This window comes from Aythya ferina (assembly GCF_964211825.1).
Source record: "Aythya ferina genome assembly, chromosome: 5".
Lineage (NCBI taxonomy): Eukaryota > Metazoa > Chordata > Aves > Anseriformes > Anatidae > Aythya > Aythya ferina.
In genome coordinates this window covers 45,500,393-45,526,852 of record NC_140301.1, presented here as the reverse complement: position 1 = coordinate 45,526,852, position 26,460 = coordinate 45,500,393, and the positions used below count along the sequence as shown (strand labels likewise).

At 68.9% G+C, this 26,460-nt stretch overlaps 7 protein-coding genes across 12 annotated transcripts; 3 read left to right on the top strand and 4 right to left on the bottom strand.

The window, feature by feature from the left end:
* Positions 1 to 78: 78 nt before the first annotated feature.
* Positions 79 to 2,508, bottom strand: LOC311438328 (membrane-spanning 4-domains subfamily A member 4A-like). 3 transcript variants are annotated; one of them, XM_084522623.1, is made up of 7 exons: positions 1,583 to 2,508; positions 1,324 to 1,443; positions 1,029 to 1,088; positions 552 to 707; positions 351 to 470; positions 218 to 260; positions 79 to 177 (listed from the first exon to the last, which is right to left on the bottom strand). In XM_084522623.1, exons 1-6 carry the CDS (start codon positions 2,120 to 2,122, stop codon positions 252 to 254), a joined length of 1,005 nt encoding a protein of 334 aa, XP_084378749.1. In that variant the 5' UTR covers positions 2,123 to 2,508; the 3' UTR covers positions 79 to 177; positions 218 to 251. The 3 variants fall into 3 exon arrangements, with proteins under 3 accessions (XP_084378749.1, XP_084378748.1, XP_084378750.1); XM_084522622.1 differs by having other exon boundaries at positions 79 to 260; XM_084522624.1 differs by having other exon boundaries at positions 79 to 260; positions 1,029 to 1,085.
* Positions 2,509 to 5,334: 2,826 nt separating this feature from the next.
* Positions 5,335 to 7,949, bottom strand: LOC311438338 (membrane-spanning 4-domains subfamily A member 12-like). 2 transcript variants are annotated; one of them, XM_084522638.1, is made up of 7 exons: positions 7,713 to 7,949; positions 7,183 to 7,302; positions 6,981 to 7,037; positions 6,470 to 6,601; positions 5,992 to 6,105; positions 5,837 to 5,920; positions 5,335 to 5,731 (listed from the first exon to the last, which is right to left on the bottom strand). In XM_084522638.1, exons 1-7 carry the CDS (start codon positions 7,800 to 7,802, stop codon positions 5,711 to 5,713), a joined length of 618 nt encoding a protein of 205 aa, XP_084378764.1. In that variant the 5' UTR covers positions 7,803 to 7,949; the 3' UTR covers positions 5,335 to 5,710. The 2 variants fall into 2 exon arrangements, with proteins under 2 accessions (XP_084378764.1, XP_084378763.1); XM_084522637.1 differs by lacking the exon at positions 7,713 to 7,949 and having other exon boundaries at positions 7,183 to 7,706.
* A 1,056-nt stretch (positions 7,950 to 9,005) lies between these two features.
* Positions 9,006 to 11,393, bottom strand: LOC311438325 (zona pellucida sperm-binding protein 3-like). The gene is made up of 9 exons (XM_084522618.1): positions 11,314 to 11,393; positions 10,874 to 11,043; positions 10,415 to 10,527; positions 10,232 to 10,335; positions 9,987 to 10,158; positions 9,782 to 9,893; positions 9,532 to 9,703; positions 9,328 to 9,462; positions 9,006 to 9,252 (listed from the first exon to the last, which is right to left on the bottom strand). Exons 1-9 carry the CDS (start codon positions 11,375 to 11,377, stop codon positions 9,041 to 9,043), a joined length of 1,254 nt encoding a protein of 417 aa, XP_084378744.1. The 5' UTR covers positions 11,378 to 11,393; the 3' UTR covers positions 9,006 to 9,040.
* Positions 11,394 to 11,932: 539 nt separating this feature from the next.
* Positions 11,933 to 14,180, top strand: CBLIF (cobalamin binding intrinsic factor). Its single transcript, XM_084522617.1, has 8 exons — positions 11,933 to 12,224; positions 12,345 to 12,524; positions 12,688 to 12,831; positions 12,927 to 13,070; positions 13,146 to 13,550; positions 13,640 to 13,784; positions 13,865 to 13,983; positions 14,073 to 14,180. The coding sequence occupies exons 1-8, from the start codon at positions 12,143 to 12,145 to the stop codon at positions 14,132 to 14,134; spliced, it is 1,281 nt and encodes a 426-aa protein (XP_084378743.1). The 5' UTR covers positions 11,933 to 12,142; the 3' UTR covers positions 14,135 to 14,180.
* Positions 14,181 to 15,247: 1,067 nt separating this feature from the next.
* Positions 15,248 to 16,645, top strand: MRPL16 (mitochondrial ribosomal protein L16). Its single transcript, XM_084522635.1, has 4 exons — positions 15,248 to 15,319; positions 15,694 to 15,756; positions 15,839 to 15,987; positions 16,118 to 16,645. Exons 1-4 carry the CDS (start codon positions 15,277 to 15,279, stop codon positions 16,601 to 16,603), a joined length of 741 nt encoding a protein of 246 aa, XP_084378761.1. The 5' UTR covers positions 15,248 to 15,276; the 3' UTR covers positions 16,604 to 16,645.
* Positions 16,646 to 16,738: 93 nt separating this feature from the next.
* STX3 (syntaxin 3) lies at positions 16,739 to 20,111 on the bottom strand. Of its 3 annotated transcripts, none has more exons than XM_084522631.1 (11): positions 20,062 to 20,111; positions 19,330 to 19,410; positions 19,157 to 19,256; positions 19,003 to 19,077; positions 18,847 to 18,914; positions 18,040 to 18,148; positions 17,844 to 17,917; positions 17,615 to 17,749; positions 17,299 to 17,409; positions 17,095 to 17,195; positions 16,739 to 17,026 (listed from the first exon to the last, which is right to left on the bottom strand). In XM_084522631.1, exons 1-10 carry the CDS (start codon positions 20,089 to 20,091, stop codon positions 17,118 to 17,120), a joined length of 861 nt encoding a protein of 286 aa, XP_084378757.1. In that variant the 5' UTR covers positions 20,092 to 20,111; the 3' UTR covers positions 16,739 to 17,026; positions 17,095 to 17,117. The 3 variants fall into 3 exon arrangements, with proteins under 3 accessions (XP_084378757.1, XP_084378758.1, XP_084378756.1); XM_084522632.1 differs by having other exon boundaries at positions 16,739 to 16,982; XM_084522630.1 differs by having other exon boundaries at positions 16,739 to 17,195.
* Positions 20,112 to 20,976: 865 nt separating this feature from the next.
* PATL1 (PAT1 homolog 1, processing body mRNA decay factor) lies at positions 20,977 to 26,345 on the top strand. Its single transcript, XM_084522603.1, has 17 exons — positions 20,977 to 21,074; positions 21,234 to 21,345; positions 21,446 to 21,735; positions 22,369 to 22,563; positions 22,646 to 22,747; positions 22,853 to 22,942; positions 23,083 to 23,297; positions 23,372 to 23,461; positions 23,632 to 23,815; positions 24,025 to 24,148; positions 24,237 to 24,334; positions 24,418 to 24,477; positions 24,564 to 24,712; positions 24,915 to 25,074; positions 25,363 to 25,518; positions 25,642 to 25,733; positions 25,824 to 26,345. Exons 1-17 carry the CDS (start codon positions 21,060 to 21,062, stop codon positions 25,975 to 25,977), a joined length of 2,286 nt encoding a protein of 761 aa, XP_084378729.1. The 5' UTR covers positions 20,977 to 21,059; the 3' UTR covers positions 25,978 to 26,345.
* The last annotated feature ends 115 nt before the right edge of the window (positions 26,346 to 26,460 follow it).

Below are 26,460 nucleotides of genomic sequence, written 5' to 3'. Positions count from 1 at the left end.
CCCCCTCCACCACCACCACCACCACCACCGTCCCGGTGCTCGCCCCCCCGCGGGCACGGAGAGACGCGAGGCGGCGGCTGGGGGTTGGGGGGGCGTTTATTGGGGGTCCCGAGGGGCTTCCGCTGAGGCTTCGGGGCCTGGGCCTGCTCCGTGGGGCCTGGGCCTGCTCCGTGGGGCCTGGGCCTGCTCCGTGGGGCCCGGGCCTGGTCCGTGGGGCCCGGTCCTGCTCCGTGGGCCCGTGCCCGGTCCCGTTACAGCGCCTGTGGGGCAGAGGCGGAGGAGGCCGTGCCCAGGCCGTGCCCAGGCCGTGGGGGCCGCGGGGGGCGTGGGGGCCGCGTGTCGCTGCTCACCATGCGGGTGTAGCTGTGGCGCCTGACAGCCGAGCAGCCGAAGGCCAGCGCCGCCACCGCCGTGCAGAACTCGAGCAGGCAGAAGAGCACCGCCACGGCGTCCAGCCCGTTGCTCAGCGCCTGCCGGCAGCGGGACCCCCGGGGCTGGCGGCTCGCCCACCGGCAGCTCCCGGTGCCCCCCTCCGTGCCCCCCGGCCGTACCTTGGTGTTGGGGTTGAAGCACCACTCCTGCCGCAGCTGCAGCAGCGGGCTGCCCGTGCAGCCGGGGACGCTGCGGGTGATGGCCGTGGCGTGGATGAGGGTGGCCGCCAGCGTGCTGAGGATGACCCCGGCGTTGAGGACGCAGCAGGCCTTCACCTGCAACGGGTCGCAGCGCTCAGTGGCACCGTGCGGCTGGCACTCGGATGCCTGCCCTGCCCGGAGAGCCAGCGAGGCGACAAAGCCACGGGAGAAGCCGCTTCGAGCAGCGCCACCCTTCGTGACGCTTCTCCTCCATCATCCGAGCACAGCGTGGCCAGGCCTCGTAGATGCCCTGAAGGCTGAAGGCTCGGCCACACGCCGCTCAGTGCGCAGAGCTGGGCACCTCCAGGGGTGGGATGAGCCCTCGGTGCACGCCCGCGGGGGTCCTAGGAGCTGCTGGGGTAGGCAGGGGTGGCAGAAGCAACACAAAGCACTTACCAGCAGGATGTTCTCTCTTTTGTCACTTTCCACTAGGAGAGAACCTGAGACCAGGAGCTGCTTGGGAAAGAGATGAAGGAGAGAGTCAGCTGCTGGCCGTGCCTTCCCTGTCACACGTCCTAGAGCCCCAGTGGTGTTCGGGTCTGCCCTCACGAGCCCTCCATCCCCAGGGGGCTGTGGGCATGAGATAAGGGCATACGAGGAGACCCTGGTGACCTGGGGATCCGCCCCTAGCAGCAGATCCCCTGGGATCTCTCAGGTGGTGAGGGGCTGAACCCCGGCGTGCCCTGCTTACCAGGACCCCGAGCCAAAAGAGGATCCCACTGGCCACAGGGAGGGAAAAGTCCCTGTGCTCCGCCGCCGTCAGGATGATCCCGAAGCAGAAGTGAATGATGCCGGTGACGATGTGGATGGTCTGGGAAAGGACAGGGGAGAGGGATGCCCAGGCACTGTGTCGGCGAGGACGGGCATCGCCGTCAGCCCTGTCCCACCCCTATCCCGCTGCCACCGGCACGGCACCGAGGGGCTTTGTCCCCGGGACGTCGCGGTCTCACCCCCAGCAGTTTGGGCTGCGATTTTCTGAAGCCCTTGACTTGGAACGAGGACACGGTGGGCGTGGGTGGCACGGAGCTGGAGGCCAGCTGGGCCGCACGCGGGTCCGTGGCCGGGATGACCTCCGTGATGATCCTCACGCCGCCGGAGTCTGTCACCGTGGCTGCCATCGCCTGCAGGCAGAGCAGGGCCAGGGAGGCTGTAGGATGGGGTCCTGGGGACACCCCGTGGTACAGCCCTGCCCCACACCTCGCTCCAGGCTCGCCTTGCTGCTCCTGCCAGCGGTCCCGGTCCCCCCAGGGGTTTGCAGGAGCAGAAGCTGGCCGGGGAGCGTGGCCCCGCTGCCCTTTGCTCCCCGCAGGAAGTTTGTTCATGGAAATCCCGTCAGGCCCCTCTTGCTCAACGAGGGGGCTTTGCCAACAGGAGGGACAGAGGCTGCGAAACCCACACACGTGTGAGCCCGAGGTGGGCACCCCCGCGCGGGGCTCGGCGTGCTCCAAGCCCTGCCCAGGCTGCCTCCTGCCCACGGGCCCTCGGCTCATCAGCGCTGTAATCAGCCACCCGCCAGAGCCCCGTCTGCCTGCCCCGGGGCAGCACAAATACCTAAGGCTGCCAGTCACCCGTCTCAAGTATTTGGCTCCTCGGGCAGCTCCTTACAGCTGCTGTGAGGTGTCCAGCCCTGGTGCTTTCCTCACGGGGGGAAAAGGGAGTGAAACGGGGCTCAGTGCAGACATTGCAAACCCCGTCAGTCCGCGGAGGCGCTCAGGGAGCTCTCCTGCTGCCCTTTCGTGTTTTTCAGGGTTCTCCTTCCCTCCCGGATGCCCTGACCCCGCAGGCCTGTCCCCGCTGACAGCAGCCCACCCGCAGGCGCGAGCTGGGGGGCTCGCTCCCCTTCCGAAGGGAGAGGGGATGCGGTTGTTTCCGCTAGGAAATGAGAGCTCAGCCTGGGAACGCAGCCACTGCACATGGCGAGAACTCCCGGGGGGCAGCTGGGGGGCCCCTTCCTCCCTCCTCGGGCCACCGGCTTCTGGCTCTGCCAGAAAACAGCCGCTTCCTCCCCGGCTGGAGGAGCAGCCGGGGTGGGGGGGACCCTGCTGCTGGCAAATCAGTGCCCGTGGGACGAGCAGAAAGCGGGCACCCACCCCGTTCCCTCACCCTCTCCTTCAGGCAAAGCACGGCCGCAGCCCCCCAGCTGGGTCCTGCCCCCTGTGACAGGCACGGGGAAGGTTTGGGGGGCAGTGGGATGCGTGGGAGCACTTCCCAAGGCCGTTTTGTGGTGTTTCAAGCTGCCGGGCCGTGGTGAAACACACCTGAGCTGAGCACGGCCACCGGGCACACGCCCAGATGTGGGAATCTGCACAATCTCCAGCCTCGGCGCTCCCACCGGGGCTCCCCGCAGCACGGCTCCAGCAGGCGGTGTTTGGGGCAGCTTTCTGAAGTGCCTTTTTCTTTGCTTTGGCCCTAGAGGGAGCTGGGACGCTTGCTCTGGTCTTGCTCAGCTTCCTCGGGCGGCCGAAGGCAGCGCTGGGCTGGGAGCCCACGGGGATCAAGGGGGACGGGGACACCAGCATCTGGGCAGCCCCCTCGTGGTGCCCCCACGGGCACGGAGGGACCGGCAGCTCCCCAACTCGCCGCTGGGTTTGCAGAGACCCCAGGGCAAGGCTGCTCTGCCACACAGCCCCACAGGGCTTTATTTTCTTCCGGGGACATTTCCAAAGGTTTCCATGCCTGCCAGGGAAGATGCCCGGGTCTGGAAGCTCCCCACAGCGAGCCGGGCTGCGTCTTGCCTTGAGCTGCAGCTTTCCAGGAGAAACACGGGGACGGAGGAGTTTCAGCCCGCTGGCTGTGCTCCTGACAGCTCTGAGCGCTCGGTTTGTGCCGGTGAGGAGGTGACACCGACGCTGATGCGCTCGTGCTGGCCGCACGCCCGCCGTGGCGGCACCCGGGAGGGCACGCCACAGCCCCCGTGGAAATGCCCAGATCCCGCTGTTAGCCTTGGAGCAGGCGTGGTGTCCTCCACCGGGAGCAGCGGCTCGTGTTCCCAGCCGAAACCGCCCGCTACGGTGGATTTCCTCCCAAATCCACGTTTTCAGGCTCCTAAAGCATTCCTGGAGTTTCAGCCTTTCGGCCGGAAACAGCCGTGACCACGCTCGGCCCAGCAGCAGGACTCGCTTAAGTGCCTTAAAACCCCGTTTCTGAAGGGGGGGGGGGGGGGGGAGCCGTGGAGAAAGCGCTCTTCCCTTTCTAAATAAAGCCAGGTCCAGCTGGGGATGGCAGGGGCCCAAGCTAGGATGTTAGAATTTATTTTGGAAACCGGTGCCAGAGGAGGTGAAGCCTTGGAGCGCCTGGCTGAGCAGATGCAGGGAGGTGGCAAGCCCCGGGCGCCGCAGCCGGCCAGCCCCCATCTGCCTCGCCGCTGTTACACGGCGACGTTGTTAAAGCCGGGATTTGCTCTCCCGACAGCTGGAAATCCTTCCCCCGCCGCCCCGCCTCCCCCCAGGCTCCCGGGGGGAGCGCAGGGACGCAGCCTGGGGGGCGCGGGTGCTGGGGAGCCCCCCCACGCCGAGCCGGCGCCTCGGCCAGCCTCCTTCCCAGCCAAATCCCTGCCTCTTCCAAGGAAAACAGAGCGTGAGGGTAATTGCTTTTCACAGAAAGTTTCTGCTTCCTGTGAAAGACTTTATATCCCCATAAAAATACCGATAGTCAATATTTGCCTTCTCTTCCAAGCCCGTGTTTTCTGGCAGGGCCGTTACGGCACCGGCTCCTTAATGAGAAAGCCACGTTTTCTGGGGCAGGCTCCAGCTAACAAAAGAGCTGGCTTTTATCTCCGCCTGTCCCTGGGAAGACGGAGCAGCCCCGGTGTTTTCACAGCAGACACGTGCTGCTCCACACTCCCCGTGCTGACATTGGCCCCGGACACAGAGCCATGGAGGGGCCGTGCCCTGCAGACCCCTCAGACTTCCCCCACTGCTAACCTAGGACCCCCTCCGGCCCTAAAAAGCAAGGGCACCCCCCTCCTCCAGGCTTGGCTGATCCCCGAGGGCCCTTTCCCTCCAGCAGGGACCCCAAAGAGCAGCTCCTGCCTCGTGCACGTGGACACGGATCCCCTGTGTACTCAGCCCCCTGGAACCTGCTGCTCGCTGTCCCAACCCCACAACCTTCCCCCACCTCCCTCCCCAGAGGTTTTCAAGTCTGCAAAATCCCCAGAAGAGCCTTAAAACATATATTCCTGCCCAAAAAGCTGCCCTGTGTTGTTGTTGTGTCAATGCCCAGAGAGCGGGGAAGGGGCACCCTACAGCTCAGCCCAGTGCAGGGGGGGATGTGTGGGGACCCCATGGGACAGGGTGAGGGTGGTGGCCACAGGTTCCCAAAAACACTGGCATGGAGCTGTGTGGACGGAGGGGCTCGTGCCTCGGGAGGAGCCAGAGTTTAATGCACTGTGACCGCAGCGCAAGCGGTGAGAGCCTCCCCTTCCGCGCTGCCTCCCTTCTCTGGGGCTTTTCCTCCCGAACCGGCTCATTATTTTTTCAGAGCTGGGAACAGAAATAACTGACAGCAAGTGAATAATCCATGAGGTTCTGGCTGAGCGGTGTGAGCACGGGGAGGGGTTGCTGAAACAAGAAGGAAAACACAGAACTCGACCCAAAACCGCTCCTGAGCTGTGGCACGGCTCCGGCTCCTCACCTGACGGCCAGCAGCTGCCACGGGGCAGCCCCTGGGCTGAGAAACCCCCCCAAAAGAAGCAGAGCCAGGCCCAGCCTCAGCATTTATTTCCAAGACACAACAAAGCCGGAGCAATACGAGCCCGGCTGCTGCACAGCCTCCAAGATAGCAGCGGCACCGCTGCCCTCAGGGGGTCCAGGCCCCCAGCCCCAGTGCCCGGCCCACCCCACAAAGCGCAGAGCCCCCAGAGCAGCCAGCGGGCACGAGCAGCCCCCCATAAGGGCGAGCCAGGGGCAGGGGTGAACCGAGAGTCACCAGCAGGCAGGAGGGAGGGGGGCAAGCTCAGCGGTGGGGCTGGGGGCTACCAGCACGCCCCAGCCCACCAGGAGGGGGATGCTCCAGCTTCAGGTGGCTTCAGGGGCACCAGGGGACCCGGTGCCACTCTCAGGGACATCCTCAGGGCCTGATTACACTTCAGGGGCGACCAGCTGCAAAATAGAGAAGCACACGGAGATGGATGCCACTCAAGGGTAAGGGGGGAACCCCCAGCACCTGAGGGGGCTGGGGACCCCCTCTGCGGGCCCCTCGGTCACCTCGGTGTAGCTGGGTGGCTGCGGCAACTCCGCCGGTGGCACGGCCAAGTCTGGCCGTGTGGCGCTGGGCACGATCAGCATGGCCTGGGGAGGGAGAGAAAAGGGTCAGCGCTCAGCCCCGCAGGGGTTGAACCCCCACGCTTCACCCCCCTTACCTCATTGGAGCTCAGGCGGGTCGCCCGGCACCAGAAATTGGCGGTGGCCACAGCAATGCAGAACTCCAGGATGGTGAAGATGAGCAGCACGATGGAGATGCCGTTCCCTGCGAGCTCCAGGGTGGGGAAAGCACCATCAGCAGACCCCAGGCTCAGCAGGGCAGACCCCACCCCGCATTTCAGGGCCAAGGGTTTCCCCCTCCCCATCTCCCCCTGGTCCCAAACACAGCAGCTGAGCCTTCGTGGGCACCAAGGTTTTGCTCTGTGCCCTTTGCCTTGCTACTTTCATGGTGCACAGATGGAACCGGGCACTTCCAGGGTGCCTGACCCCACCGGGTGGGCAGCACCAGCCCTGGGCTCCCCAAGGGGGCTGGGAAAGAGCCCCCATGGCTCAGGAACAAAGGCAGGGAGAGGGTCCCCAGAAGGCTGGGTGCCACCCAGGTGGGGGATGTTGAGGCACAGCTTCACCCCGGCTTACCAGGACGAGGTAGCTGTAGTAGTCGAAGCCAGAGCGGTACAGCCCGTTCAGGTTGAGGTCAACGATGAAGGCGACGATGCCCAGCAGCGCGAAGATGGCGCTGATGACGTTCATGGCCTGGCTGCCTTTCACCTGAGGGTGCGGGGAGGCTTTGGGGCTGGCGGCGAGCCCCTCCACCCCAAGCCCACAGCCCCCAGTAACGGCTCTGAGCCGGCCCCAGCATCACCCCGAGCCACCCCCAGATCTCCCAGCGCTGGCACCGGGACCCCAGCACCCCCCGAGCCCCCCAGCGGCTCTGCTGACACAGCAAAAAGGGCTGGTTTCCAGCCCAGCCGGGTGCTTTTTTTCTTTCCCCTTGCCCATCATCCTTCCCTCAAATAGCTCATTTACAGAAATAGCCTCAGCACCGCTTCCAAACGGGGACACGGCTTCGCCCCAGCGGGGTTCGCCCATGCTCGTGCCACTTCCCCCCCTCCCCCTTCCCCAAAATCGGGGCTGGGGGCACACTCACCGCGCATTCCGTGGGGCTCTTCTCTGCCCCGATGGAGAGGCAGCCCGAGATGATGAACTGCACCGGGAGAGAGGGGGCGGTCAGCTGCCGCCCCCCCGGCCCCACACAACGCCCCCACAGCACAGGCATGCCCCCCGACCCCATCCCGGTCCCCAGACGGAGGGGGGGGCACGGCAGGCAGCCCCCTCCCCGCGCTACGCACGGACACGCCGCCCAGGAAGGGGATCTCGCCGATGATGAAGACCGAGGTGTAGACGTTGGTGAGCGTGGTCAGGACGATCCCGAAGCCGATGTGCATGAAGCCGGTCATGATCTGGATGGTCTGAGCGGGGCGGGGGGGTAAGGGCCATATCCCCCCTCCCCTGGGGCAGCCCCACAGCTCGGGGTGGGGGCAGAAATTGGATTCAGCCCCATGGCAGAGCTCAAACCCCACAGGAGGGGAGGGGGTCTGGAACCCGCAGACCCCGCACAGGGCAGTGCAAGGCATGGGGGGGCAGGCAAAGAGCACACACACCTCACCCCCACCCCAAATTGACTCCTCGGTGCTGGGGGGGGGGGGGGGAATGTCCCCGTGCCCCCCCCACACACACACACACTCGGGGTCTGGCAGCACCCACAGGGACCCAGCCCCCCGGGGATGCTGAGGGAGGGGAATTGGGGAGGCGCAGCGAGGACAGGGAGGGGAGAAGGAAGGGGGCGAGCAGCGCAGCCCCCCCCCCGGTTCCAACTCACCCCCATCACCCGGTTCTTGCCCTTGGGGAGGGTCTCGGCCGTGTACATGACGGCGCGGCTCCCCAGCCGCAGCGTCCCCATCCCCTGCATGGAGGCGGCAGGGGCAGAGCGGCCACCGGAGCCCCCCCGCCTCCATCTACACCCCCCGAATCCCCGTGCCCCCCCCTCCCCGGCCGTCCTCCCCCCCCTTCCCGCACCGACGGGCGCCGATTGGAGCCGCCCCGTGATGTCAGGGGCGGCCCCGGGGGTGTGGGGGGGGTCTGGCAAGAGGGGGGGGCGTCCCGGTGCCCGGACCCTCCTACCGGAGGGGTACCCAGCGCCCGAGTGCCCCCCCGGTCCCCCCCTCCCACCCTACCCACGCGTGGGCTGTGATGGGCACGATAAAGCCGGGACCCCCCCCCCCCTTCCCGCATCGCAGCCCCCATCGCGCTGTTTACAACTCAAAAGGGAGAGAGGGAAAAAAAAAAAAATAGAAAATAAAAAGCCCTGCAGCGAGTTCCTGGAAGAAGGCTCCATCAAGGGCCATTAGGCGCAGGAACGTCTCCTCCCCTGGGCACCGCACAGAGCCGAGCCCCCCCCAGCCAGTGCTGCCGGGGGGGGGGCTGGAGCAGGAGAAGCCCCCCCGCACCCCCAGCCCAGCTGGAGCCCCCCGAACCCCCGCACCACAGCCCCCAGTGGGTGCCAGCTCTGCCCCCAGTTGCTGGAGTAGCCCCTGGAGCCAGGGAAGAGCTGGCATCACCCCAAATCCCCCCCCCAGTGCCCCCCGCAGCAGCTGTGTTGACCCAGCCGGTCACGAGCACCAGTACGTCCCAGTACATCCCAGTGCCAGCTCCTCTCCCCCTGGCCCAGGGCCACCGTATGGCCTCGCCCTTGGGCTCCCGCTGTTTTGATCCTTCTCCGGGGCACCCTGCCAGGAGCAGGAGCCGAGGGCTGGGCTGCAGGGGAGCAAACAGCCGCTCACTAATTAAACATCCCGCATTCCTTGACCCGGCAGCCCTCACCTTGCTGTTGAGCAACAGCAGCCCCCCAAACTGCGTCCCCTAATGGGGACACGACCCAGAACTCACCCCTTCCCCACCAGAAGCCCCCTCTCTGCCCCTGGCACCGGCTGGAGCACCCCCAGCCAAGGGCTGCCTCCTCTTTGGGTGCATTTTTGGACACCACAGAGGGAAGCAAAGAAAGCTGCAAGCCCCCAGCACAGCAGGCAGCATGGGGTGCCCACCGGGACACTTGGGGGCACCAGGACAAGCCCCAGCACCCAGGGAGGCCCCCAAGACACCCCGCAGCAATCCATCTCCGTTCCACCTTTATTTCCAAAGCAGGCAGGCTCATGCAGCAGCAGGGTCCCCCGGAGGAGCCTGGGCACCCTCAGCACCCGTAGGGGCCATGGCCACGGCACGGGGCTCCCCTGGTGCCACCGCCTGGCGCCGGCTGCGGTAGCGCCGCACGGAGCAGTAGCAGCCCAGCACGCCCACAGCAGCGAGGACGGAGCCCATGGCCACCATCACCAGCGTGGTGGCAGGAACGGGGAGCGCTGGCCCTGCGGGGACAAGCCAGGAGGTGAGGGGGCACAGAGGGGGAACCCCGCACCCCACGGCGGGCCCCCCGCACTCACCTGAGTCCCTCTGGTCCCCGCGCAGCACCGGGGCCGAGGGGCGGCTCGGCGGGGCTGTGCCAGGCTGCGGTGCCGTGGGCGAGCTGGGCGATGCCGAGAGCAGCCGCAGGCGGAGGCTGGCTGCACCCAGCAGTCCTGCAGGGAGATGCCGTGGGCAGTGCTGTGCTCACGGCACCAGCACCATCCCGTACCCCCAGCTCTTACCTGTGCCATCACCCTGCCGCCGCCGCCGGCCCCTGCAGCCACCCGGGGAGCCGCAGCAGGAGCAGTCGGCACCGTCCGGGGAGCGCCAGGCGGCTGCTGAGGGGTCGTAGGAGCAGGTCTTGCTGCCACCGGCCCCCGCCACCGCTGCCCGCAGGTGACAGCGCAGGAAGATCTGCAGGGACAGGCATCCTCCTGCCAGAACTGCCCCACAGGGGACCCCGCCATCCATCCCCGCACCCCCAGCACGCACCTGGGGGCTGGAGGCGTTGGGGAAGAGGAAGGAGTCCAGCTGGAAGCGCAGCGCGCCGTCCCTGCGCTGCGGGAGGAACCGCGAGCGGCCCAGCCGCCCATCCAGCAGGCATCTGGGGGGGACACGGAGGGGACAAGGTGGGCACGGCCGCCCCCTCAGCGTGGGGCACGGCGCTACGCACACCCCCATCCATCCCCAAACTCACCCGCCATCCCCAATGAGCTGGTACGACACCGGCGACGCCGCGCCAGGGCTGGCCACGCACTCATCCACGAAGACTCGGAGGGGCAGGCGCGTGTCGGCGGCCACTGACGCCTGGATGTTGATCAGCTCGCCCAGCACGAAGGTGGGCAGGGGCAAGCAGGAGGTCCAGGACCCTGGGGACAGGCGGGTGTGGGTGCCTGCTGCCACCCCCCGGGTGCCACAGGGCCCTGGGGCTGCAGCACTCACGATCGTACGCATCCAGGGCGAAGCGCAGGCGTCTCCGGTGGGCGATGGTGGAGCCGAAGGGGACCCAGGTGGGCTGCACGGCCCCCGAGGAAGCGCTGCCCCTCCTGCAAGGCAGCACCCTGCAGCGGGGCGGGCGGCACACCGGGAGCAGGGCTCCTGGGGCAGGCAGGGCGCTGTGCTCACCTGGGGTAGCGGCACTCCACGGGGACGGAGAAGGGAGCGGGGCGAGCCGCGGGGCCCGCAGCCAGCGGGCGGTAGCGGAGGAGGTTGGTGTAGCGGATGGTGTCCGGGAGGAGCTGCGGGAACCACGAGATGCAGGGCCAGAGGTGTCAGCCGGCTCAGTGCAGTGTCCCCTCCCTGCTCCCAGCACCCATTTTTGGGGGGAGCAAAGCTTTACCCGCCCTGCTGCACCCACCCCAAACCCTGAGCCATGCTTCCACCCAGGCACAAGCACCCCAGCCCTCCAGGCTCTGCTGGGATCCGCTCCTCAGGGAGCTCCCCTGCAGGTCGAGGAGCCAACGCGCTCACCTGGCATGACTCCTTTCCCACAGCTCCCAGCCCTCCCGTGGGGGCACAAATCCCTCCAGACACCCCAAACGCCTCCACTGGGGACACATGGAGGTACTGTTCCCATGCCCTCACCTGCAGGACGGTCCCACAGGCTGTGAGGGGGTGCTCCAGCCAGTACCTGTCCCCATCAGCACCGGTCACACCGCAGCCAGAGCCCAGCCACAGCTCCCTGAAGGCTCCAGCCCCCAGCAGCCCGGCCGGCACCCCCACCGAGAGCCGCCTGCTGCCACAGCGCACCTGGACTGGGGTGGGACAGGGAATGAACTGGGGGGACACAGCACAGAGGGACCAGGAGACCCCCCATTTACAGCCAGAGAAGGGATCCCCACGGAGCTGTGGTGCCCCAGAGCCTCTCCCTAGGATGAGGAGGGGATGCAGGGCTCCTACTGAGGCTTCCCTCGCTCCCAACACAGCCCCCCAGCTGCAGCCCTTAACACAAACCCACCCTGGAGGGGGAGAAAAACAACGTGGGGCACAGCCACCACAAACAGGGGCACCCCCTCGCCTCTTACCCAGGGCATCCCATGCCCGGGCTGTGGTCAGGAGGAGGAGCAGGAGCCACCCTTGGGTCTCCATCACAGCAGGGAGGAGGGAGGATGGGCGGGGGGGGCCCCTGGGGGCTTTTACACCTGGCCCGATGCCGGCTGCCCCAATGGGAGGGCGGGTGGTCCCCGCCGCCCCCTGCACCCAGCTGTGTCCCATCACTGCCTGCCTCTGGCCCTACTCCTGCCCCTACACCTGCTCCCCCTGGTCCCTCCCTGTCCCCGGGTGGCGATGCACAAAGGGGGCAGTCCCCTGCTCTGCCTGCACCGACGTCTCCACGGCTCAGAGCCATGCCATGGGACACCCGGGAGGGGTTGGTGACCCCGCCACGTCCTCGGTGGCTCCCCGGCAGCACCCAGCTTTCTCCCTGGCGGCAGAGGGTGATCTGCACGCACCGGAAGGGTCATTTTGGGGCCAGTTTGAGGGGCAAGGGGTCATGGCACAGGCATATCAGGTGGGGCTGGTGCCAGGCACGGTGTTGGTGTCAGTGCCAGGCACGGTGTCGGTGCCAGGCACGGTCCCAGTGCCAGCTGGGCTCGGCCCAAACCTGTTGAGCTGGTCCCAGCCCCGTCCAGCCCAGCCCAGCCCCATCCTGCCGCACCACAGGCCAGCTGGTATCCTTGAAGCACCCTTGGGTGCCCGTGCCAAGCACGCAGATAAGCCACTAGGTGCTTGGTGGTGCCAGGACAGCAGGAGGGCGCAAAAGGTCCCCCCCTCTCCATTGGAGACAGCTTAAAAAGAGAGAGGGCGCGGCGAGGGACAGGCACGGCGCAGACTGCTGGCCCTGAGGACGGGAGGATGCTCGGCGCAGCTCTAGGCATCGGGGTGCTGCTGGCCCTGCTGGGCAGCGGGGCGGCAGGCACGGCTCCCCAGGGCTGTGGTGAGTGCCAGACCCCCCCCGGGGACGCTCGCTGGCGGAGGGAGCGGGGGCCAAGCCCGGCAGGGAGGGCGCGGGGTCTCGGGCAACGTCCCAGCGAGCCCCCGCTCCCTCTCGCCCCAGACATCCCGCCCCAGGAGCTCACCCGGATGCTGCAGATCCTGGAGAGATCGGTGGCAGAGTCCGAGGTGCCGAACCCCAGCGTGCTGCTGGCCTTCAACCTGGCCGGGGCCACCAGCAGCAACGCCCGGCAGGAGCTGCTCAAGAAGATCCAGGAGGACGCGGTGAACAGAGCACAGAAAGGTAGGGGGGGGCTCGGGGGGCGCCTCTGCACCCCGCCACCCCCGCTGGCACCAGAGCTGTGGGGCCGGCTGTTTTCCCCCTACCGGCAGCAGCTCGGCCCCTCTGGGGTCGGGGTCCCTGCTTTGGGCACCCCGCACGCCCCGGCTGCTTTCTGTCCCCACAGACATGTCCTCGGGCCAAGTGGCCCTGTACACCCTCGCCCTCCTCTCCTCCTGCCGCGATCCCCAGCACGTCGAGTCACACGGGCTCAGCGTCAACCTGAGCCGAGTCCTGGACCAGAAGACCCGCAAGGAAGTGGCCAGACTGGGTACGGGGGCTGAGGAGGGCAGGGGGCGGTGCAGGGACCCCACTCCCCGCCCTGTGCCGCCCCTCCGTGGGCTCACGGCACCCCGCTGCTTGCAGAGAAGGACGGCGTCCCGCTCACCACCCTGTACAGCGTGGGCCTGGACGTGCTGGCACTGTGCTTGGCGAGGACGGGTGACTACGAACAGGACGCCATCCTCCTGGCCAAGCAGCTGCTGAGCTCCGGCAGCCAGATCGACGTGGGTAAGGGTCCCCCCAGCCCCGTGCTCCCGGTGGCTCTGCCCCCGCCGAGCGGGCGGTGACACCGGCACCGTGCAGACACCCAGGCCGTGATGGCGCTGGCGCTGGAGTGCGTGTACGACCGGACGAAGCTCCCTGACACACGGGACCTGCTACAAGAGGCCTTGGAGGAGGTGTCCAAGGGCTTCCTCGACAAGCAGGCGGAAGGGAAGGGCGTGATCGGGAACATCTACAGCACGTCGCTGGCCATGCAGGTGCTGGAAACCGCCAGCAAGTTCTACGCCCCACGGGAGTGGGACTGTGCCCAGGCTTTCTCTGCCGTCTACAGCCACCAGCTGCAGCAGCCCATGGCTGTAGCCCAAGCGGTGCCGGCCCTGGTGCACAAACCCTACCTCGACGCTGCCAGCCTGGACTGCAGCGTCGTCACCGTCACCATCCCGCAGCTGCCCCTGTCCCCAAGCCAGGCCACGACAGCTCAGGAAGGTACCGACCCCCCCCCAGCCCCACGGGGCGACGCTGTGGCTCTGCTGCAGCCCCCAGCCCACCCCTCTGCCCCCCTCTGCACCCCTCAGGGCCCCCGATCACGGTGCACTACACCATCACCAACACCCTGAAGGGAAAGCCCTTCCAATTCTCCATCACCGTGAGCGTCCCGGCCGGCTCCACGCTGCTGGCCGTGCTGCAGGCAGCCGAAAAAGCCGATCCCAAGGATTTCAGGTGAGCGCTGGGGGCGGCGGGCGCTGCTGCCAACACCCCCCCCCTCTGGCCCCGATCCCACCGCCCGGCCTCGCCCACAGCTTCGAGACGGAGGCGACGTCGTGGGGCCCCATGGTGGTGTCCATCCATGGGCTGGCGGGCAGCGAGAAGGACAGAACCTTCTGGGAGTTCTTCAGCGGCGCCGACTCGCTGCAGGAAGGTGGGCAGCAGCCAGGGGGGGTGCCCGGCGGGGGGCCGTGCCGGGGAGGAGCCCGGTGGCTTGGCCTCACGCCTGTGCTCCCCCCACAGGGGTCGGCACCTACAAGCCGCAGGACGGGGAGCACATCCGGGCCGTCTTCAGCACCTACTGATGCCGCCGAGCGGCACCGCAGTGTCAATAAAGAGCCATTTGCAGCACAGATCTTTTTGCATCCCCTTATGGCTGCGCCTCGTGGTCTCTCCCCTTGGTGGGGGCAGTGGGACGGGGATGGGGCCCCTCGGGGGAGCGGGGTGCAGGAGGAGGCCGTGCTGAGGGCCCTGTGGGCTCGGTGGAGTAGTGGGTTTATGTGGCAAGGTTTTGGTAGCAGGGGGCTATAGGGGGGGGTTCTGTGAGAAGGATCTAGAAGCTGCCCCATGTTTGGGAAGGGCCCCATTGTTTTCCAGAGCTGAGCCAATAAGCGATGTTGTTTTGCGCCTCTGTGAGAGCATATTTAAAACAGGGAAAAAAAAACGCTGCACCACACAGCAGCTGGGAGAGTCAAGGGAGTGAGGAACAGCCTTGCAGGTGACAAGGTCAGTGTAGAGGGAGGGGGAGAGGTGCTCCAGGTGCCGGAGCAGAAGTCCCCTGCGGCCTGTGGTGAGGACCATGGTGAAGCAGGATGTCCCCCTGCAGCCCATGGAGTACCACGGTGGAGCAGGGTTCCACGCTGCAGCCCGTGGAGGAGACCACGGTAAAGCAGGTGGCCCTGCACCGACGGAGGCTGCTGCCTGTGGAAGACCCCTGCCGGAGCAGATTCTGGGCTGGACCTGTAGCCCGTGGAGAGGAGCCCACGCAGGAGCAGGTGATCTGGCAGGAGCTGCTGCCCGTAGGGGAGCCAGGTTGGAGCAGTTTTCTCCTGAGGGATGGACCCCGTGGTACGGACCCATATCTGGAGCAGTTCTGGAAGAGCTGCTGCCTGTGGGAAGCCCACGCCGGATCAGTTCATCAAGGACTGTATCCCGTGGGTGGGACCCCACAGCACAGGGGACGAGAGTGACCAAGAAGGAGCAGCAGAGAAGAAGTGCTGTAGACTGACCATAAAACCCATTCCCCCGTTCCCCTGCGCCGCTCGGGGGGAGGAGGTGGAAGAGGGTGGATGGGGGGGAACCCCAGGGGGGGGAACCGAACGCTGCCGGAACCTAAGTGCCGCGGGTCGCCGAGCAGGGAAAGGGGACGGACCGGCGGAAGTGCGCCCCGCCGGGCGGCTCAGGGGGACGGACCCGGATGGCGGCGCCCTGAGGGGCACTTCCGGCCATGGGGTGGTGGCGGCTGGCGCGGCCCGCGGCGGCCGGAGGAGGTCAGGGGGGACCGGGGGGCACCGGGAGGGACTGGGGGGTGACCGAGAGGGGCCGGGGGGGGGCAGGAGGGGACTGGGGGGGCGGGAGGGCACCGGGAGGGACTGGGAGGGGCCGGGGGGGGGGGCCGGGGAGGACCGGGAGGGACCGGGAGGGACCGGGGGGACAGAGAGGGACCGGGGGGGGGGCCGGGAGGGGCCGGGGGAGGCTGGGGGGGAACCTTAGGGGGCTGGGGAGAGCCGAGGGGAACCGGAGGGGGCCGGGGGGGATTGTGGGGGTCGGGGGGAGGCTGTGGGGGGCCGGGCGGGGCCCTCCCGGGGCTGCCGGTACACGCGGCCCCCCCCCGGTGCCCGCCGTGACCCCGCTGTGCCCGCAGGTGCCGCCGGCGCCACTCCCCGTGCGGCCCTCAGGAGCTGGGCGATGCCCCCTGACTACAGCGGTAAGGGCGGGCGGGGGGTGGGGGGGGTGGCAGGGCCCGGTGGCCGGTGCCGGGTGTCGCGGTGAGCCCCGTGTCCCCGTAGGGGTGACGCTGCCTGAGAGGCCGAAGCTGAAGTTCATGGAGAAGGTGCCGGCCGTGCCCAAGGTGCGGCGGGAGCCGCGGCGGCTGCGGGACATCCGAGGACCCTCCCGGGAGGCCACCGAGCTGACGCAGGGGCAGTACGGGATCCTGGTGAGCAACGGGGCCGGCAGCCGGGGGACGTCACCGCAAGGCTGCTGCCCCCCGGAGCGGGGGGAAGGTGGGGGGGCATCGGTGTGACGCAGCCCCCGGCGGCTGCCCCTCAGCGTGTGCCCTCCCGCAGGCGCTGGGGGGCGGCTACCTGCACTGGGGGCACTTTGAGATGATCCGGCTGACCATCGGGCGCTGCATGGACCCCAAAACCATGTTCGCCATCTGGCGCGTGCCCGCCCCCCGCAAGGCGGTGACGAAGAAGAGCCTGGGGCACCGCATGGGGGGCGGCAAGGGCCCCATCGACCACTACGTGACGGCGGTGAAGAGCGGGCGGCTGGTGGTGGAGGTGGGCGGGCGCTGCGAGTTCGAGGAGGTGGAGCCCTTCCTCACGCAGGTGGCCAGGAAGCTGCCCTTCCCCGCCGTCCCCGTCAGCCGCCGCAGCCTGCAGGAGATGCGGCGGGAGGAGGAGGAGAGGAGGCTCAACAACCAGAACCCCTGGACCTTCGAGCGCGTGGTGGCCGCCAACATGCTGGGCATGCGCAAGTACCTCAGCCCCCGCGACCTGGAGCTGAAGGGACGCTACTGGGGCAAGCACTTCCTGAGGCACAGGGTGTAGGCAGCGGGCGGGGACGGGAATAAAACCTTTTTTGAGAACGTACGGCGGCTGCTACGGCTCCTGGAGGCTCGCGCGTGGGGATGGGACAGCGGGAGGTGGCTGACGTGTGACCCCAGACAGCACCCCGGGGCAGGGCGTGAGCGATGTCTTTATTCAGAAGGAGGGGCCCGGTGCGGGTGCGGCACGTCTGAAGAGTGGCGACGCGGAGGGGTGGCCGCGGGCGAGCTCCAAGCGAGAGGAGAGGAGAGCAGAGCCTCCTCCTGCCGCCGCACGGGGCTGAGCCCTGCGGCAGGGGGGAGCGGGAGCATGGCAGGCGACCTGCACTCCTCCGGGCTGCGGCGGGGCGGCGTCTGTGGGGCTTGGCAGGCGGCTCCCAGGGCTGGAGCCGCGGGCGGGATCATCCGGGCAGGAGGGGGAAGCCACCTGCTGGGGGGGGGGAGCGGGGGAGGTGGCTGTCCCCACCCGGGGAGGGCTGCCACCACCCCTGTCACCTGCAGGCAGCGTGCGGGGCCTCTCAGGCGAAGATGCTCCCGATGCTGGCGGCCAGGATGATGGCGAGGATAATGCAGCAGATCATGATCATGATCTTCTTCTGCGCGGGGGGGGAGAGAGCGGCGCTGAGGGGGGCGAGGGGCGGGAGGGGGGTCCAGGAGCGAGGCGGGGAGGAGGGCGCCGTGGCCGCCGCTCCGTCTCACCCTCCTGGCCTCGCTCTGGTACTTCACGGCCTTCTTGGTGTCGGCCACGGCGCGCTCCACGAAGCCCACGGACTGGTCCATGTTGTTCTCGATGCGGTCGATCATGGCTCCCTGCGGGGCAGGGGGCAGCAGAAAGAAGGGGGGGGGGAAGCACAGCGCGGCTCCTTGCGTGGCTGGGGGCACGGGGCGGGCTCCCGGGGGGAAAAGGGACGCTGCCCCCTCCCCGGGGACTCCCGCAGGGGTCCCTGCCCGTCCCCGTCCTGTCCCACGTCCCACCCAGGTCCCCGGTGCCCCCCCGGCCCCCCCCGCGCCGTGCCTGGTTCTCCACCAGCATGGCGATGTCGACGAACATGTCGTGCAGCTCCTTGATGCTGCTCTCCAGCCGCACGATGTCCTTGTGCCGCCCCTCGATCTCGCTCAGCGCCTGCTTCGAGATCTGCGAGTCCACGATCTGCGGGGAAATTTTGGGGAGGGGGTCAAGGGCGGGGGCAGGCCCAGCCCCCCTGCGTCCCCCCCCGTGTCCCTCGGTGTCCCCCCGGGCTCACCCCCGAGGTGAAGATGGCGGGGTTCCCGCTCTCCAGCATCTCCTCCAGCTCCTCGTCCGTCGTGTTCTTGCCGGCTGCGCGGGGTCAGGGCCACCACAGGCTGCGCCCGGGCCACCAAAAAAGGGGGCGGGGCGTGTGGGAGAGGCCCCGCCCAGTTTTTTTGGGTGGGGGGGGAGGTAGGGGAAGGGGCACGCACTGATCTCCAGCTGGCGCTGGATCCGGCCCTTGCTGCGCTCTCGGAAGTCGACCTGCGCCTCGTTGTACTTGGTCATCACGTCGACGAACTTCCGAGACAGGACCGAGTGCTGCGGGCGGGACGGCGGGACGGGGACATCGGGACGGGGACGTCGGGACGGGGACACCGCGGGGGTGGCGTGTCCCGCCCCAAGGGATGGGAGTGGGGGCACTGGGAGGGGGGCGTGGAGATGGGGACGCCTTTGGCACGGTGCCTCCCAGCCGCAGGGAATCAGAAGTAGGGGCAGGGACGAGGATGTTGGGACGGGGACATTGGGACGGGGACGTTGGGATGGGGACGCTGGAATAGGGACACTGCAGGTGTGGGCAGCACCAAGAGTTCAGGATAGGGACATTGGAGTGGGGACATTGGGATGGGAAGAGCCTGGGCATGGTGTGTGCCACCCCAGGGAACGTGACTGAATGGGAGCATGGGGATGGGGACATCGGGATGGGAATATTGGGGTGGGGACAGCCGGGGCACAGCGTGTCCCAGCCCAGGGAATGTGACTGAATGCCGAGGATGGGGATGGGGACACCGGGACGGGGACAATGGGACGGGGACACCCTGTGCACGGCACATCCCAGCGGCAAGGACCAGCACCACGGACAGGGCCACGAGGCTGGGGACGCCCACGGGCAGCGGGGACAGGAACCAGAGACGCGGATCTGGGGCCTCCCAGGCAGGGCCCGTCCCCAGACGTGAGCCCAGCTCCTGGGGGGTGACACCCCACCCCCTGGGGACAGGGACGGTGCCACGGGGCCTCACCTGGGACTTGCGTATGCGCAGGTCGGCGGAGGAGCGCTCCTCGTCCTGCTCGATGTTCCTCTCCATGCCTGCCAGCAGCGAGACCCCCCCACATCCATCAGGGCACCGTGCGCCCCCCCGGGGACCCCCCCTTGTGCCGGGGCCGCGGCCGCTCACTCTTCAGCTTGTTCCGCACGCTGTTGGCCATCTTCTTGATGTCGGCCGTGAGCTGCTCCAGCTCGTCTTTGGTCTCTGCGGGGACAGCAGGGCCCTGTTTGTTTGTTTTTTTTTTGGGGGGGGGACCACGCACGCACAGAGCCCCCCCACTCACTCTGCTCGGGGATGGGGGCCGAGAGGATGACGCTGTAGAGCTTCTTGGCCTCCTCCACGTTCTCCGAGATCTTGTCGATGTTCTGCCGGGTCTCCTCGATCTTTTTTGGGGGGGTGTCAGGTTGGCAGCCCCCTCCCCACCCCCAAATCTCCCCCCCCCAGTCCCCCCAGCACCTCGGCGAAGAACTCGTCCATGAAGGCCGTGTTGTCCACGGCGATCTCCAGCTCGTCGGCATCGTCCTCTGCATCCTGCTTCTGGGGGGGGAGCACCGGGGGGGCGCTCAGGGTACCCCGGGGACACCCCGAGGCGGGTCGGGGACGCGGGGAGGGGACACGGGGGACCCTGAGCGGGGAGGGGAGGGGAAGGGGTGTCCGGGTGCCATCGGTGTGGGGCGCACAGCGGGCCGGGGGGATTAACGGGTACACGGCAAGGGGCCGGGGCCGGGGCAGGGTCCTGGGGCACCCCGGTACGGGGCCCTACGGCACCGGGGGCTCCCCGAGGAGGCCTCCACCCCCCCCCGACCCCCCCACCCGGCGCTGTCCCCGCTGGGGTAAAAATAACGCTAATCCCCCCGCGCCCTCCCCAGCCCCTGATCCCGGGCGCTGGCTCCGTAATCCCCGCTAAATCCCGGCCCCACGGGGGGGGGGCAGCGTGCCGTGGGGAGGGGCGGCGCCCCCAGACCCCCGCCACGCAGCGTGGGCCGTGGGACCCCACTCGTGCCCCGCACCCACTCGGGAACCGGGGGGCTCAGCCCCATTCATCCCCCCCTCTCCCCTCCGCGCCACGCCGTGGGGGCAGCGCGCGCCGTCCGGGGGACGCCCCCCTCTCTCCCCCGTGTCCCCCCCACGCGTGTCGCCCCGCTCCCCACGCGTGTCCCCCCCGGCGCGTCCCCGCGGGTCGCCCACCGCCCGCAGCTGCTCCAGCCGGTCCTTCATGCTGCCCGCCGGCCGCCGCCGCCCCGCATCGGCCCCGCCGCCCCCCGGTCCCGGCCCCGCGTTAATCCCCGCTGACGGGCACGGCGGCGGCGCACCGGGGCAGGGACGAGGCGGAGCCGCCCCCACCCGCGCCCGGGGGTGGCCCCGCGACGTGGCGCGGGCACGCGGGGGGGAAGCGAGGGCGTCGGGACCGAGAGGGGGGCGGCAGCACACGGGGGGGGCACGGCTGGGGACACGGGACACGTCCAGGGGGCAGGGCTGGGGATGGGGACACGTCCAGGGGGGCAAGGATGGGGACAGGGGACACGTCCAGGGGGCACGGCTGGGGTTGGGGACACGTCTAGGGGACAGAGCTGGGGATGGGAACACGTCCAGGGGACAGTGACACGTCCAGGGGATATGGCTGAGGGGACTCATCCAGCGTATGGGGCCACGGCTGCATAGGGGGACACGTCGAGGGGATGTGGCTGGGGACTGGGACACGGTGGGAGATTGCTGGTGGGAAGGGGTGACACCAGTGGGGACATGGCTGGGGGTAAGGGACACGTCGAGGGGACAGGACTGGGGTGCACGTCCAGGGTACGGGGCCGCGGCTGTGTATGGGGCCACGTCGAGGGGACACATCCAGGGGCCGGGGCTGTGCAGCCGGAGCTGGGCTGCGAGGCGGGGCCATCCTGGGCACGGCGTGGCGGCGGGGGGCAGAAGGCGACCGCGCAGGCAGCACGGCGGGGGGGCCGCCGGTACGGCCCCGGGCGGCGGGGCGCAAAGCGGCGGCGGCCCCTTTAAGAGCAGCCCGGCGGGGCGGGGCCCCTTTAAGGCTTCCCGGCGGGCGGGGCTGCTCACGGCGCACGCGCCCGCGGCGGGTGACGTCATGCGCGTGCGCCCGCAGCGGCGCATGCGCGGCGGGGCCGGAGCGGGCCGCGCGGAGCCTGCGGGCGGGGGGCGCCGCCGCCGCCTCCGCCGCCGCCATGTTCCGGTACCCGGTGAGCGGGGGGCGGGCGGAGGGGACGGGGCGGGCCGGCGGGGCCGGGCTGGGGCCGGCGGGGCTGGGTTTGGGCCCGGGGGTGGGTTGGGGGCTGGTCCCGGTGCCGGTGCGGGTCCCGGTGCCGGTCCCGGCGCGCTGAGCCGTGCCGCCGCCGCAGTCCCCGGAGGAGTGCCCGCTGGACGAGGAGGAGGACGGCTTCCAGGCGCTGGGCGAGGAGGACGAGGACATCGACCAGTTCAACGATGACACCTTCGGGGCCGGCGCCGTCGGTGAGCGCTGCCCCGCTCCCTGCCCCTCTCCCGGTGTCCCCCCCCCCCCTCCATGCCCCCTCCGGCCGCTCACCGCCTCCCCGGTTTCCCCCCGCCGCAGACGACGACTGGCAGGAGGCCCACGAGCGGCTGGCGGAGCTGGAGGAGAAGCCGCGGGGCGCGGGGCAGCGAGCCCTGCCGGGCGGCGAGGACGCCGAGCTGCTGGGCGAGCCCGAGGACACGCTGGCGGAGCGGCTGACGCGGCTGGTGATCGACAGCGAGCTGGAGGACCCGGCCATCATGAGGGCCGTGCACACCAGGGCCCCCGGCACGCAGCCCGCCCCGCTCAACACGGGGATCTGGGACGGCCCCGCCGTGCTGCGGCGCATCCGCGGGCCGCTGCTCGCTCAGGTACAGAGGGGGGAGGCCCTCCCGGCTGCTCTAGGGGTAGAGCTGCTGGAGGATGCTCGGGGAAGGGTTGGGGAGAGGCTGGGGTATCTTGGTTTGTTCAGCTCATGAGGAGAGCGGAGGGGCAGGCGCTGAGCTCTGCTCTCCGGGGACAGCGACAGGACCCGAGGGGACGGCATGGAGCTGGGACAGGGAAGGGTCAGGCTGGGGGTTAGGGAAAGGCTCTGCACCCAGAGGGTGGTCGGGCACTGGGGCAGGCTCCCCAGGGATGTGGTCACAGCACTGCCAGAGTTCAAGAAGCCTCTGGGCGATGCTCCCAGAGAGAGGGTTGATCCCCAGTGGTGTCGGTGCTCAAGGTTTAGGAACGTCGGTTTCTCACAGTACTGGTCATTTTGGTCACCAGTGACTTAAGAGGTAGGGTTTTAAGTGCTGCATGCCCAGCCCTCCCCCTGCTCTCCAGGAATGCCAGCTGTGGGGTCTCTGACACCGGGAAAGCGTGCTGGGACGTGGAGGAGCTCGGCACCCCATTGTGCTTCCCCGGTGCCAAAAAGCCTGTGCAGATGTGGCAGCGACTTGCCACCGTGTTCAGCCCCGGGACTCTTATCTCTGGGGCTTTTCCTCCGTTTCCACTCGCAGGAGATGCCGTCGGTGTCCGTGCTGGACTACGCCCTGCCCCAGAGACCCCCGCAGGCTCGGGAGGAAGAGAGGGACCCCTCTGAGCGGGCGCTGCCCCGCCGCTCGTCCTCCCCCATCATCGGCAGCCCCCCGGTGCGAGCAGTCCCCATCGGCACCCCTCCCAAGCAGGCGGCCGTGCCCAGTTTCAACCAGCAGGTACCTCCCCGAGGCCCGGTGCTGGCTGCGGGCTGCTGCGTGAGGAGCCAGCAGCCGAAACGCGTTGTCTCCCTGCTCCTAGATCCTGTGCCCGAAGCCTGTGCACATCCGGGCCGGCATGCAGCAGCGCTACCCCGCTCCCTACGGCGAGAGGATGTCCCCCAACCAGCTCTGCAACGTACCGGTACCGGGACACCCCTCGCTCCTCCCCGCCGCTGTTCCGAGCACCCTGGCTGCCTTGCCGTGCCAGGGCTGTGACCGGCGGCCCCGCTCCCTTCTTTTCCCTCAGAACTCCTCCCTGCTGGGCCACCCGTTCCCCCACAGCGTCTCTCCCGTCCTCACCCACCTGCAGAGAGCGCAGCTGCTCGGAGGAGCCCAGGTATTGCCCCGCTTGCTGCCCTCCTTGCCCCGCTGTCTTCCTCTTCACACCTCCCCAGGAGCCAGCCCCGTGCTGGCCGTGGCCACCAGCCCTTTCCTTCCACCCCCCGGGGCTGATTAACGCTCCCTCCTCCCTGCCAGGCCGGCCGAATGTCTCCCAGCCAGTTCGCCCGAGTCTCAGGCCTCGTCGGGAGCCCGCTGCCCTCCGTCAACCCCAAGTTGCTGCAGGGCAGAGTGGGGCAGATGATGTCTCCAGCTGGTGGCTTTCGTGCCTTCTTCGGGGCTGCCCCAGCTCCGCCGCCCCCATCGCAGCCGCAGCCCCCTCCAGGCCCCGCGTCCCACCTGCAGGGCTTGAGGTAGGCGCCGTGCCCCTTTCCCCCGGGGCCACGCGCCTGCCCCGTGCTCACCCCGAGCCCTGGGCTCCCCGCAGGCCCCAGCCGCAGATGTTCCGGCCGGACACGACCCACCTGCACCCCCAGCACCGCCGGCTCCTGCACCAGCGGCAGCAGCAGAACCGAAAGTGAGCAGCGGGGGTGGGCAGGAGCGCGGGGAGAGGGGCTGCCCGGCACCGGGGGGGGCATCCCCCCTGCTCCGGGGGGCCCCGTGCTGCCGGGGCTAGCCTGTGCACCGCTCTCTGTCCCTTCCTGTAGCTCCTGTGTGCTCACGGGTGCCCTTCTTGCCTCCTGCCAGCCAGCACCGCAGCCTCAACGGCTCGGTGGGGGACCGAGGGGGCCACCGGGGCAGCCACCAGGAGCAGGCACGCAAAGACCCCTACGCCAACCTCATGCTGCAGCGGGAGAAGGACTGGGTGTCCAAGATCCAGATGATGCAGCTGCAGAGCACTGACCCCTACCTGGATGATTATTACTACCAGGTACGGGCGAGGCGAGCGGCAGGGAGGGCGCAGGAGTCACCCTAACCCTGTGGAAAACGGGGGCTGAGGAGCGACCTTGAGCTCCTCGAGGAGGACGTGAGCATCTCCTCACATCCTGGGAGGAGGATGAAGCACAGGCTGGGGAATGTTTTTGAGGAGTACTGCTGTGTTTTTGGGGTCCCAACCTCTCCGCTCCCCCCCCTCCTCAGAACTATTTCCAGAAGCTGGAAAAATTGGCAGCGGCTGAGGAAGTCCACGGGGACGGCCCCAAGAAGGAGCGCACCAAACTCATCACCCCTCAGGTGGCCAAGCTGGAGCACGCCTACAAACCAGGTCAGCGCCCCCTTCCCGGGGCCCCCCCGGCTCTGCGGGGAGGGCGAGCGGCGTGCTGACCCCCCCCACGCCCCTCCTGCCCCTGCAGTGCAGTTCGAGGGCTCGCTCGGGAAGCTGACGGTGTCCAGCGTGAACAACCCGCGGAAGATGATCGACGCGGTGGTGACCTCCCGCGGCGAGGATGACGTGAGTCCTGCGCCCTGCTGCGGGTCAGGCCCCCCGCGGGGGGAGCTGCCGCATGCTGACCTGCTCCCCGTCCCTCCCGGCAGGAGACGAAGGAGAAGCAGGTCCGGGACAAGCGGCGCCAGACGCTCGTCACCATCGAGAAGGTGAGCGGCGCGTCCTGCGTCCTGCCCCTCCCGCGGGGCTGGTTCCTTCAGCCCCTGCCCCCCGTCGATCGCCGTCTCTCCCGCAGACCTACAGCCTCCTCCTGGACGTGGAGGACTACGAGCGACGCTACCTCCTGAGCCTGGAAGGCGAGCGGCCGGCCCTGATGGGCGAGAGGAAGCAGAAGATCTGCGACATGTACGACAATCTGCGGGGCAAGGCGCCCGGGCAGGAGAGGTGAGCAAACAGAGAGGCTGCAGCCCGTGGGCGCTCGCAGCAGCCGGTGCTGCTTCTAATCATGCAGGCGGGATGGACGCGGGGGTGTCACTGCTCTCCCCGTCCCTGTTTTTATTTCCTGTGGTGTCGGGGCGCCTCTGGGAACCCCCCGGGAGCGCTCTGGCACCCCGCTGAGTCAGCTCCTTCCTCCCCTCTGCGGCAGGCCGAGCGATGACCACTTCATGCAGATCATGTGCATCCGGAAAGGAAAGCGCCTGGTGGCACGCATCCTCCCCTTCCTGTCCCCCGAGCAAGCGGCCGACGTCCTCATGGCGACGGCCAGGAACCTGCCCTTCCTCATCAAGAAGGACGCTCAGGACGAGGTGACCGCGCCGGGGCTGGGAGGCTTCCCCTCGTGTGGCCCCCACCCCCCACCACGTGCCCCAGGGGTGCCAACAGCAGCTTCCTGCTCTGGGCCAGAGCTCAGGGTGAAAACAGGGATCTGCAAAATCAGCCCCAGCTCCTTTGGCAAACGGGGGAGGCTTAAAAAGGGAAACCACGAGCCTGAATTAAAGCCTGTGTGGTTTGGGGGATATGGGGGGAGGCTGTCAGCACGCAGGGGGAGGATGCGGGGCTGGCGGGGCCTCTGACCTCTCCGCCGCTCCCCGCAGGTGCTGCCCTGCCTGCTGAGGCCCTTCTCGCACGTCCTCTACCACCTCCCCCTGGGGACGGTCACCAGCCTTGTGCAGCAGCTCACCAACCTACCTCAGAGCGCCACCGCGCCCGCGCCCACCAACCTGCACCTCGCTGCTGTGCTGCAAAACAAGGTGCGTCTCCCTGCCCGCTGCGGGGCGAGCAGCCAAGGGAGGAGCCCTGGGGCTGCCCTGCGCTGTGCGGCCCCCCCCAAAAATCCCTCAGGGCCCCCCTGACGCCCGCTGCTCTCCCCGCAGTTCGGCCTGTCCCTGCTCTACCTGGTGCTGAGCCGCGGGGAGGAGCTGCAGAGCTCGGACACCAGCACGGAGCTGATGCAGGACAACCAGTGGTGAGCACCGGGGGGGAACGGGGGCTGCCCGGTGCCGAGGCAGGGCCGTGCCCTCCCCGTGCGCTCAGCTTTGGCACCGTGTCCCCGCAGGACGGAGCTGATGCTGCTGGCGAGCCGGGAGCTGCTGCGGATCCCGGCGGCCGCCCTGGCCAAGCCGGTGTCCCCCCCCTCCAACCTGCTCTCCCTCTTCTCTCGCTACGTCGACCAGCAGAAGCTCAACCTGCTGGAGACAAAGCTGCAGTGAGCTGACCGGCGGCACCCCCGGGGGGCACCGGCACCGGGGCTCCCCGCGGCTCCTCGGCATCGGGGCGGCCGGGCGGCTCCCCCGCTGCCCCCGGTGTGGCTGGGGAGCCCGGCCCCGGGAGCCCCCCGGCCGCCCCCGCGCCTCTTTGCACACTCGCCTCGTCTTCCCCGCCACCCCCTCCTCCCCCCGGTGCGCGCGCGGGGCTCGTACCGGCACGCGGAGCATTTGCACAGCCGGGGCCCCGCGGCCGCGCTCCCCCCGGTGCCCGGTGCCCGCCGCCGGGGCCAGGGCTCTGCCGGTTGCGCCCCGGCACCGTTTGTAACTTTCCATTTTTATAAGGATGTAAATAAAGAGCCTTGTGTACTGCCGCCTGCCCTCCGGTCCCGGTCCCGGGGTCCCGGTCCCGGTCCCGGTCCCTTCGGGGTCGCGTCCCGGGGCGGTGCCGACGCGTCCAATCGGCGCGCGCGCTGACGTCACCACCCG